Below are 12,620 nucleotides of genomic sequence, written 5' to 3'. Positions count from 1 at the left end.
TGCAAGAAATTTAGGGGTTCCACCATCTACAATCCAATGATTGTGACCTTTGACCTCTCAGGCTATACTGCAATAAAAACGTACATGACTGTATACAGTATATTATTACATGGGCCCAGGGACACTTTAGAAAGCTATTGTCAGTAAACACAGTTCATCACTGCATCTAAAACTGTAGGTCTAGACTCAAAGCAAAAGCCATATCAACAACATTGAGAAACACTGCCGACTTCTGTCACTAATGTGACTTCTGTGGCTCATCTGAGATGGACTGACACAAAATGGTGTGCTGTGGTCTGATGAGTCCACATTTCAAATTGTTTTTGGAATTCATGGATGTCGTGTCCTCTGGGCTAAAGATGAAAAGGACCATCCAGATTATTACCAGCTCGAAGTTCAAAGCGAGCATCTCTGATGGTATGGACGTGTGTTATTGCCCATGGCATCATGGGTTATTTGCACATCTGTAAAGGCACCATGTTCATACAGGTTTTGGAGCAACATATGCTGCCATCCAGACGTCTTTTTCAGGGACATCCCTGCTGATTCCAGCTAGACAATGAGACACGTTCTGCACATGTTCCAACACATGCTCTGTTGACTAATTAATGAGCTTTTCTGAACTCATGTCTTTTCTTTTGTATGAAATGTGTGTACGTGTGCTTTAAAACTTTACTAGGGATGTCACGATACCAAAAATTCAGTAGTCTGTGCCGATACCAGTAAATTACATGATTCTCGATATCAGAGTCGATACCTAGGTAAAAAAAAAAAAAAAATACTGAGATCCCATGTACATAAACAAGAAATACTTTATTAAAATATTTGCATATAGTATAACATTTCTATCAACAGATTGATATTACTTATATACAGCATTGAAAGTAGTTTTAAATTCTTGCCAGTACTATTACCAAAACCTTCATTGCTTCATATTGTTCACCTCTCCTTGCTTCATGCATTTTTAAAAAGCAAAGTAGCAACGAGTTAAAAGCAATTAATAAACCAACAAAGTGGTGTTTCAAAGTGCATATATTGCTAGCAGATCTATTTTCTGGCCTAAAGTGCGGCTGTGACTGGTTCTGAATTTGGGCTTTAGCAGGCAACCGCACTCTCTACTTCCTGGTACTGCATGCCGCCCCTGAATCTTTTAGAGGTACGCAGTACCGGACCATACCAGCTTACTTTCAAGCACTTGCTTCTGCCATCCTTTCACGTGTAGGTATGCCATATGGCCTATTCAAGTGCTGGAATTTGTTATTTACGTGTTTGCCTGAACGCAACACAGGCTCTGCGCTATTAGTGCCGTGCTCGGTTATCTCTGACTTGGGTCATCTTCGGTCAGGAAAATGCAGCCCGAGCCGTGCTCGAGTGTGTGTGTGTTTGTGTGTGTGTGTGTGTGTGTGTGTGTGTGATACAGACAGCAGAGGAGAACTTTAAACGGTGGTGTGCCACTGCTAGTTTCACATAGGGGAAACACTGCTCTTTTTGGTATGAGTTCTTCTGGGTCATCGTGTTCTTCTTCAGCAACGTGTACAGTTGCTTCGCTTTCAGGACTCTCTCCGGCAACCATTCTCGCCTCTAAACTTTTCTCTATGCTCTCACTCTCGCCAGCTCTAGCACGCCTGTGGTGTGCAGCAGTGAAATGGGTCCCCGCTGAAACACTTTTCCGCCATGCACATTCCGGACGTTGTTTGGGCTATTCACTGGTATTGCGGTATATCAAAAATTAATATCAAAACAAAAATAAATACCAGTTTTCGGTACAAACCGGTATACCGCCCAGCCCTAGTATGGACTGTAACGCTATGTGGCGTATACTGCCCCCATCAGTTCCGGAAGAGTCATAGCACCGATTCTTACGCTAGTATCGGTTCTTCCAGTTTTTCAAAAAAATGAGTATCGCAGTTTGGGTTTTTTTCATCATGGAATCGAAAGGTTTCTCGAGTATCGGTTCTCATGACATCACTAATGATAATAGCTTACAACAACATTAATATAAGTAATAATATTACAATAATAATTACAGCTATTGTGATACAATGTGTTGTAGGTATATATTAATATATGATAGTATATGTATGTGACAATAATCATATGTGTATAATGACAGTAAAAGTATGACCAATAATAGCAGCATTAGGCAGCATCAGGCAGGACCACGGCGGCAGCAGCACAACCACACACGTCACACCGTCCAGGCACCGCTGCGATATGAGTTAACCTGTGAGACCGTGGAGCACAAAGGCTCCAGAGAAGACGCCGAGATAGTGGTATGCAGTAGAGCAGAGCAGAACATACATGCTGATTTGAGGTCAGCTGTAGTCTTTGCAGTGTGTTCATGTAAAATGTTTTGGCTAAGGCACAGGCCTCAGGAGGCAACGCAGCAGTTGGCTTTTGTTGACGCGAGTTCTCTGAAGTGGGTTTGGTGTGTCTGGACCTTAAAATGCAGCTTGTATGTAAAGTAGCCTACATTAGAGTGAAAGCTAAAGGAGACAGCTCTGTACTGTTTCAGTGGGACAGACTCCCTTCAGTTCCCAAATACAGTCACACAGACATTCAAAGTTTTTGGATTTGTTTTTGCAGATAAACAGATTTTGTTAATTGGTGTGTTCATTCATGCCGTTGTGGTCTAATTTCCTCTTAAACTAGCTGGTCACAGCTTTTTATAGGCTCATTCAAATAAAGTGTAAGTGTAATGTAACATAAGAGTGTAATGTAACATAAGAGTGAGACGCTAATCCTACTATACTTTGTGTAGATCACAATAAAAACTGATCCTTTTAGGATTACTAATCCTAAACTGCCCCTTTCTTCTTTCTTCTTCTTCCTTGTCCTATTCATTCCTGATCTTTTTTATTGACCTCATTAACATACATATAATGATCTGTAAATTTCCTGTTGTCTTCCTTCTCCTCTTTGTAGTTCTATCCGTCCTACTCGTCACTACACAGTCTTTCTGTCAGAGGATTCGTCCGGAGACGAGCTCCAGTATGATGATGACTCCATCTCTGGGTTTCCTGACAGCTTTCTCTTCTCCGTCCCTTTTGAGTGGTCGCCTTTGTATGCATCTCTCTTGTTAGCTTTGCTCTGTTGACTAATTTCTGAACTCATGTCTTTTCTTTTGTATGAAATGTGTGTACGTGTGCTTTAAAACTTTACATGGAGGACATTATAGGTATTGCGTAGGAAAATCCTGGTATTAAGTTTTAATTAGAAGGTTAAGAGACTTATTATGATTTCCATAAAGCACTTTGCAAGCAATGTTCTAAATTAATGAGCAGGACTGCTTTATGGCAAATGTTTAAGATGAAGTTTTCTGATTCACTTCACTGGATTAGCCAAAAACAGCCATTCTCAGCATAACTGGAAATGGTCTCTCAACAGTTTGCTTTATCATGTTTATTGCTGTCGTCGGAAGTTTCTCTCAAAGTGTGATCTATTAGGAATAAGTTACTTAACACTATCACTCTCTGTGTAGAGTAATGTGTTACTAATTACCAGGCCAAACAGAATCTGCGGATCTTTAAATTGTTTACAGCGGTGATATCAATTGTTTTTGAACAAAAATAACCTCACATAATACTTTAAGACCTAGAATGACCTCAAGCAGGCTAAAAGAGCTGCTTAGTAGGTTTTACTAGAAACTTTGAATCAGAAATTTTATTTACCCATGAATACTTCAAGAAAAAATTTAAACATTTGTCAGAAAAGTCAACAAAATGTGGGACACATGGCCATTAAAATGGAAGCTTCAATATGGAGCAGAGACACACACATATATATATATATATATATATATATATATATATGCCAATCCATCAACAATCTTTTAACTTTAAATTTTACTATTGATATTTCTTCTTACTACACCACTAACTTTGATTTCAATGCTAAGTATATACAACACATGATTGTCACACACATGCCAGTATTTCTTCCCCTACCATTATATTAGGGGGGAATAATGGCCCCCTACAGCAACCCCCGCCGCCCCTTGAGGGTCAAGTTAATTGTATTTAATTTTATTTTCTCTATAGCGCCAGATCACATCAGAAGTCATTTAAGGTTACCTTTCCTATAGAACAGGTCTATGCCTTGTCCTTTCATTAAACAAACTAAATAGCCTTATGTTATTTGTCTTATTTATACAACGGCATGTAATTTCTGTCACTACATCGTCGCATGTTTACAATTCTCCTCTGCTCTCTGTATCGCACACAGCGGAGCTCTGCCCCAAAGCACACACACAGACACACACACAGACACAGGTGAGCACACTAGAGCGCAGCTCGGGCTGCAGTCCGAGATAATTGTAAAAAAATGCAAAATGAACACAGTTTATTTTGGCTGGTAATGTGAAGCTGTAAATGTAATAATATTACCCAAAATCCTGTTGGTAACGTGTTATATTACTTTTTTACTGTGAGAACACAATATATAACTCTAATGCATTACTTTGGCAACACATTACTATTACATTATGTTGTGACATAAAATTACTTCTGTCATGGCAGAAAATTGTATCTATATCATCGGCTAAACAAACAGGTTTTGAGAACATTGTCTACTGCATATTATTAGCAAATAAATACACAACTGACATGAAGAACAGTGTCAAGCATCAGTATGGATGAGGTTTGTTCCATAACTTGTTCTAATCATAGACTGTCAGTACATCTCAATGACTTACTTGGACATTTTTTGCCATGGATAACATTCATCACTACAATACTTTTCATAGTCATTTTCATTTCAATAGAGACTGTCTCTGTGGCCATTCTCAAAGTTGACTGTTCTGAAAACAGTGAGTGGGCAGCTACAGTGAAATCTTCATTAGTTTCTTAGCTATATAGTAATGTCCTTTTACGCACTTTTTTGACTTTTCAAGAATAGAAGTATCTCAACAGGGGAAAAGGAGAACGTTTTTCACTTCTCTATATGTCAGCTAATCCCATTAAAGACCAAAAACAACAATGCAATACTTTCCACCCTCCATACCCCATGTGTACCACTCAGCCCCAAGCCCATTCATTCCTAGTGAAGCAATACAGCTCACAGATTTTTCATTTAAAAGAAAAAGAAAAGATCAAATATTTTCTTAAAACAGCTGCACTAAGTTTTTAGCAAACATTACTCAAATACACGTAGACAGTGCATTTGTTATGGACTGTGGTTGTTATTTGGCTTCAAATAAACTACACTTCCCTTGTTCATCATAATAAGGATATGATGGATTTCATGAGATTTGTTGACAGTAAGACTCAGAGAGACAGAAAGTTAGAGGGAGTGTAGGAATAAGCACAGCATGTTCATCACTCAGACCTCTGACTCTTAGGAATAGAAATGTAGCTACAAGTTTATGTAGGGTATGAGGTCAACAGTCCTTTTATCGGTTTGGTATAATGTATGCATGAACAGAAATTAATAACCATAAATCAATCTCTGTCCCATGCAGGCCACAGCCGTACCGCTCCCTGAAGGAGGTTGATTTGATAGAGGGGGACGGTCCTGGTTTTGGTGCAGAAAGTCACACTGCCCCTCCCAGCCCAGTTAATGAGAAGTTCTCCAATATCAACCTGCTGGGGGACATCTTTGGCTGCCAGGATGAGCCTGACAGCCAACCAGTCACATTGGCTAAAAGTCTCGAGGACCTGAGGACTCCCAAAAGCTCGGAGGAGCCCCAAGCCAAGTTCACCTACCAGGTTAGAGGTCTAAATGCTCTGCAGCCAGAGGTTGTCTAATACTGTCATTATAGTGATGTTTTCAAAAAGACAACATTTGGTCCAGAGGTTTACAGTGACTGAATACACTTTGTTCTGACCAGAGCAAAACACCATATCACTGATTCCAGAGAATTGTTGGTGACCAAATCTTCATCTAACACCACTGTTAAATTTTCCTCCATCAAGTATTTGGTCATTTTGTTGTGTTGCACATGCTCTTGAGATCATAATGTATTCTGGACTCATTGCCCATTTTCTTTATCTCCTGCATTTGCACCATTACTCTTGGCAGTGGTTTCATATTAAAATCTGCTTCAACATTCCATCATTGCTAAGTGAGAGTGAAATGGCCAGGTAGTACCCCCACCTTAACATTCACTTTTCAGTTTTCAAAGGGTGATTGTTGTCTCATCGAAGCTCCTCATCATGGTAATCACTGTCTGACATTTTCTTGTGAAAGTCTCACTACTCCTTTACTTTGTGTTTACTAACTAATATGTCGGTCTTCCAACCCTGATAATCCAATGATAGTGAACATAGTTAGCACAGTTCTGTTTTAGGACTAGATGAAACAATCCCTAGATTAAGCTTGTAAACCTGAGGTTTGAGTGGCGACGACGTATCCATCAGAGTGATTGCAAAGCTGTGGTGTGTGTGTGTGTGTGTGTGTGTGTGTGTGTGTGTGTGTGTGTGTGTGTGTGTGTGTGTGTGTGTGTGTGTGTGTGTGTGGAGGCGGGTTGGAAGCTTCATTGGGGTCATCAGGTGGGCACCCTCCTTCACTGGTGTTTCAATGATGATGGGCCCACTACACCTCCAGAGGGCTCATCGGCATCGCCTGGCGTCCCAGGTGTGCCCCCCTCTGCTTTCAACCCTTCTAAGCCACTGGTGTTACTTTGGGGCCCAGGAGGTGTCTCGCCTCTTCACCCACAGCCATTGGCTTGCTTGCTCTGCTGATCCTGAGAGGGTTTTGATGGTCTGCCGTTGGGCTTGGCCTCGAATCCCAAGGTCCCTAAGTAGCCTGATGGTTGACTTGCTCACGAAACCTCTGCAACCGACTTCCACTGGGCGAATCTTAGCTTTCCAGCCGCGCCGTTCAGCATCGGCCGCCAGCTCCATGTACTTAAGGCTCTTGCGCTCAAAGGTCTCCTCCACAGCATCCTCCCAGGGAACAGTAAGCTCTATGATGTACACAGAGTGGAGTGAGGAGGACCAGAGGATGAGATCTGGTCTGAGGTTCGTTGTGGCAATCTCAGATGGGAAGCAGAGCCTTTGATTCAGATCTGCCACCAACTTCCAGTCTCGTGCACCTCCGAGCTGACCGATGTCCGATGTTGTAGGGGCTGTGGCTGGCTTTGCACCTTCACGGACGAACACTAGCAGATGCTGGATGGAATGATGGAGGATGCAGGGCATTGATTTTTGTCTGCCTGGTCTCCAGAGCAGCTGCTAGGCACTTTAGGACGTGGTTGTGCCGCCAGGTGTAACGACCCTGTGACAGGCTTGTTTTACAAACCAAAATGTGCTTGAGGTTTGCTGGGGATGGACAGAGGGGACAGGTGGCGTCTTCTCCGTACCATTGGTTGAGGTTAGAGGGGGAAGGCAGGATATCATACGTAGCTCGTAAGATGAAGCTGATGTGAAATGCTTCCATGCCCAGCAGCTCCCTCCAAGAGAATTTCCTCCTCTCAACTCCCTCCCATCTCATCCACTGACCTTGTTTCGATTGTGAGACAGCCTTTGCACATCTTGCTGCCTGCTCTTGTCGCCGCACCTCCTCAACAACCAGAGCTCGGCGTTGAGCTGGTGCTGCCTTATGCCAGGATGGTCTGCTCTCTCCAAGACCGAGGCCTCCCCTCTCCTGTTGCACAAGGCCAACAATGTCTCTGTGCCTGAGATCTGACTTCGTCTGCTGAGTAGCTGCAGCTGGGGTCCATTTCCTTCCAGTCACAAGAGTAGGAGCTGCTTGGGCTACGCAGGGGTCACGGGATTCCCTAAGTGTCATTTCCAACCTTACCTTGGAGCATTTGAACTCCTCTGCAAGGCTGGACACGGGAAGCTCAAGTATGCCTCTTCCATACAGCCCGATGTTGCTAAAGCATCTCAGGAGTCCCAGCCACTTTTTGGCAAATGAGCTGATCAACCTCTCTAGTTTTTCGAGATTGGGACCTCGTAGATGGTCAGAGGCCACATCAGCCGGGGTAATAGCCCAATATGAAGGCACCACAGCTTCATTCTGCCTGGGAGCATGATCTTGTTGATACGCTCAAGGCCACTTATGGTTTCCTGCCTGAGCTGACAAATTCCTCTATGTCTGTCATCTACCCTGAAGTCAGATGAATAATTTTCATAAACCCTTAAGGACAACTGTGTCAAATTGATATCTTACAACATTCATGTCTGATGTTTATGTTTATTTCCTGTTGAGTTTATGAATGCTGTGCTACGTGGCAGCTGAATTCTGAAGTTCTGTTGTCAAATTTACAGATCACTCAACAACTTTTAACACAAACACTAAAGTCAGGTAACTTTATACAACAGTTAGCCCCGCCCAAGCATTTTTATTGGACAGGAGGCATTCCACAAGTGCTGATATACAGTATAACAGCACTGGCACTTCTAACTCTACGTGTATCACTCCACTTCACAGGTGTTCTGAGCTGTTAATTATGTTAATCGTTAATAAGTCCACATCAAGGGTCGTTGTAACAAACTTTGCATTGCAAAATGAAACATATTATGACAATCAACATTTGAGTTAAATAATGAATGGTCAGAAAAGGACAAAGGAACGGAGAGAGGCCTGAATACTTCACTGTAAATCTTCATGTATGATCATATGACACCAGAAGATGACACAACGTACTGATAGGGCTGTTAATTTGTTGGCATCACACATATTCCACCAAAGCAACTGTCAACAGACTGATTTCACTGATCGCAAAATAAATTGAGACAGTCAGATGTAGCCTACATGATATATATTGCATCTGGTCTGTGGTACTGTGTAGACGAAGCTTACACAAAACAACAAGCTAGTGTGCAGGACTGTTTTGTGTGTTGCTTGCCGAACTATTTGTGTGGGTAATGGTAATCATAAGTGCTATATCGTAGGCAACTGGACTTGCGTTTCTTGAAGACGTTTCAAGCTTCTTGGATGAGAAGTGAAACTTCCTCAAGAAACGTAAGCAAGTCCTGTTGCCTACGATACAGAACTTTGGATAGCCAAATAAATCATGAAATAAACAAACAAATCATAACCTGTTGCCCCTTTGTTGTTTAACACTGATGCATTAGCTATGTTGATCCTGTGGGTTGATCCTGATATTATACTGAAATGAACTAAAACCAGTGGGCCCCTGAAATATAGGAAAAGCCCATGAATTAGGAAAAGGTTATCAGTAATATAAGTTTATTATTATTATTATTATTATGAAGTGTATTATTTTCTTATTTATATAAGCTCATAGGATTTACTGGGCTGATTTGGAAAAACCTCTGGTGTGGTCTTTTCTGAAATTTTCTTCTGTTTGCAGCGGATGGACCTGAATGTGGGTGAACACTCACGAACACTTCCAGGCCTCAAGCTCTCCAACCCTTACAACAAGCTGTGGAGTACAGGGCAACACGAAACAGCCTTGCCTATTTGTGTGACTACTCCTGTCCAACATCCTGCGCTGATGGAAGCCCACTCTCCGAGCCGTGAAAGCTCTGGCCCAGGCCCCGACTCTTTGGACCCTTCCACCCTTCCGGTAATCACAATTCCACGTCCCCATGGAAGGAAGACGCCTGAGCTTGGTACTGTGCTAGCACCCCCCACAGCCCAGTTGCGCTCTAAACCAGTAGGAGCTGGTGAGGGAGGGACTACATCAGGCAGACAAGAGTTTAGGCAAGCTTTAAGCATGACCATAGATAGAGACCTGCTGAAGCCCACCAAGGCTGCTGAGGACAGTATAGATCTGATTAGCCTTCTGGACCCCCTTAACAGCTCAGTACCCACCAGCTCCACTTCATTCAGTGACGGCATTGATATTGGTGTGTCTTCATCTTCTTGCAAACCAACACTACCGCCCAGGTCTTACCCACAGGGCTTGCCTCCTTTCCCACTGCATCCCCAGATATCACTCAACCCTTTTGCCCAGTCTCTTCAGCACACCTCCCCCCAAATGCGTTACTCACCGACTGTGAGTGGGAATCCTTTCAGTGCAGTCTACGGGCCTCCACCAGGCCCCTTTTTACACACTCCAGCCCAACCGCAATCCTTTTCTACGCTACCAGGGCTCTACAGACAGCATTCCCCAGGCAGTTCAACTCTGCCACCCAGCTATGGACTGCTCCAATCAGCCTTCCCCTCCTCAGTCGTCCCCCTGCCTCACTCCTCTGCCAGCAATGTCGCTCTTAGCAGTCTGGCAGACTCCACATCTGTCCCCAGTACAGCCATGAACATCCTGACAAAGCCACTTTGTGCTGAGGGAGACAGCCAGAAGACTCAGGATCCTTTTGGGGATCTGCTAAATATGGCCAAGCCAGCTACTCCCCAGAAAAAGAAGGTGGAGGACCTTCGAAGGAGGTGGGAAACATTTGACTAAAACCTGTGAATATGTACTGAGGTGCCCCTCTCTGTCACTACCCAAATGTCCCTCACTGCTGTATCAGGACCTTCTATTGCAATGAATACTACATTAACAATAAGACACGCTACTCTGCTTATGCAACTCACAATTGCAGAAGAATTCTTCATCGTAAACTGAGGAAGTAAACATTTGCTGATTAGGCTTGGGTTATTTCCCATGCAGGGTAATATTAAGTGTACTTTGTGGACTTGATTAAAGCAATGTGACATAGGACTGTCACCTGCAGTCGGTTGGTCGATATGCTCTTGTCTGACCAAATTCTCCTTGGTCAGATTGTTGCTGGTGTTACTTTAATAAGGCCATGCGTCCACCAACACGTTTCTTTTCGCAGGTTATAACAGCAGTTGTTGTTGTTCAGCACTTGTATCCTCTGTGACGGTTAGTTTTTGTGGTCTTTACCCTGCCCCCTCTCCACTGTGATTGGACAGCTGGTGAAATTAAAGAGTGCAGTGTTTTACCCCAAGTTTAACTTGTTTCATCTCTCATTTTTAATTAGAAGATGGGTATATAATCACAGAAGACATTCAGTGTTGGATTTATCATAATGGATGTATTTTATTAAGTCTCTAAAAGACACTGCAGTTCAAGGCTAGATAACAGAGCTCCCGAAAGGGATACGGTCACACCGGAGCCCTTATTTGAGCGGCAGGATAGCTAATGTTAGCCTCTGAGCTAAAATAGTAAGTCTCTGTCTCACATACATCATTACAAAGACACCTTGTATGTGACATTATCAAACCCAGAGTTACTGTCTATATAGCAGTGATACTCAATTCACCACCCATAGTTCAAATCTGGCCCTGTTAAGGTGCCAGGAGCCCCTCCAGTCATCTTCTAATTCTCAGTGAAAATAAATGGAATCACATTAGGAATTTCTTTTTGTACTTTTAATGTAAGTAATAGAGATGCACTGGTTGTTCACCAGAATCTGCCGATTTTCAGTTTGATCGACCGATTTTTCAGTTTGTAATTAATGTGATGTAATAAGTGCAGCATAGAAAAGCTAATGCCAACCGCTTCATGTAAGTGAAATGAAAATCCTAAAATGATAAGCGCAGTACTCCAGGTGGTATAGTTAAATAAAAACACAGAGTTGGGTGGTCTAACCTAGTTCGCTAGTTAGTCTGCTAATTAGCTGATCAGTCCAGATAAGGAGCAGACTAATGTTACTAGGGTAGTAGATAATAAGCTCAAATGATTAAAAGCTAATGATAACTGTTTTATGTAAGTGAAAATGTTAAAACAATTAGCCTTATATACCAGGAGGTATAGTTCAGTATGGTTCTTATGATAGATTTGGTAGTTTATTCCATGGCACCAAAACATTGTAATTAAAAGGAAAGGAAATCTCTTATAAATGAGGTGCCAAAGTAGATTTAAAGAAAACAACAACAACAAAAAAACATCAAAATTGAGTTTGTTTATTTAAAAAAAAAAGTGCCAGGAGAAGATTCCCTGAACCCATTGACAGAGATACAGGCTAAGCCCCGGATGTCTTAAAATCATTAAAATACCCCTGCGCCCTGAGCTGCAGCAAATTGCCCCTGGCCTCCTGTCATTTTGCTAAAGTAGCCCCCTGGCAAAGCAAGATTTTTCTTTGTGACAGATTTTTCATCAGTCCTAACGTTTAGTGGTGAGGCGGACTTGCACTCACAGCTCACCTGGATGCTCCCAGTGATACAGTGTGCCATTTATTTTCAGATATTACAGTGGACATCACAGTTATTTTTCACTTATCGCGTTCCACTTGCCTGAACACAGTTTACTTGCCCTGGGCAAGTGTTGATGTCGAGTTCTGTGACAGGAAAAAAATGTTTTAGTGGAAACACTACGCTACTAGGTAGAGGGCACTCACTGCACTGTAGTGAGTTAGTTAACCTAGAGATAATGTGGAGATTTGTTTTCCCCATCCAACCAATGGATTGGTTGAAGAGTAGGTGAATTTCAGTTGACCAAAACTTTCTTTGATTGGTTATAGTGACATAATGACTTGTGACATAGTGAATTTTGTCAGCCCACAGTTTGTTTGACTCTGCTGTTGGTCGCTCAAGGTATATTTACTGACCCCAGTAGTTGATACACGTGTCAAAGATCATAACTTGAAATTGGGAACGTTTCTTGCCAAAACATTAGTTTGTAAGTAGTACATTAATGTACAAAAGCTTTTTTTTATTTATGTTTTACTTTTGTTCTAGACTATAATGACATGACTTTCTTCTACTCTCATGTGTTGCACATATGGAGTACAGTTGAACAAGTGCAT

General features: G+C 42.2%; 1 protein-coding gene across 5 annotated transcripts in view; it reads left to right on the top strand.

Annotated features, from left to right (window-relative positions):
* Nucleotides 1-12,154, top strand: part of dennd1a (DENN/MADD domain containing 1A) — a 218,052-nt gene extending 205,898 nt beyond the window's left edge. For 3 of the 5 annotated variants that reach the window (XM_049604000.1, XM_049603999.1, XM_049603998.1), the window contains 3 exons: nt 2,926-3,063; nt 5,459-5,705; nt 9,260-12,154. In XM_049604000.1, coding sequence (XP_049459957.1) covers nt 2,926-3,063; nt 5,459-5,705; nt 9,260-10,312 — 1,438 coding nt within the window. In that variant the 3' untranslated portion in view covers nt 10,313-12,154. Of the gene's footprint in view, nt 1-2,925; nt 3,064-5,458; nt 5,706-9,259 lie in introns of those variants that run through there. The other 2 variants (XM_049604001.1, XM_049604002.1) reach the window with 2 other exon arrangements.
* Nucleotides 12,155-12,620: the final 466 nt, after the last annotated feature.

Source organism: Epinephelus fuscoguttatus, linkage group LG18 (genome assembly GCF_011397635.1).
Source record: "Epinephelus fuscoguttatus linkage group LG18, E.fuscoguttatus.final_Chr_v1".
NCBI lineage: Eukaryota > Metazoa > Chordata > Actinopteri > Perciformes > Serranidae > Epinephelus > Epinephelus fuscoguttatus.
The sequence above is the reverse complement of the archived record's forward strand: the minus strand, read 5'-3'. Positions and strand labels throughout refer to the sequence as shown.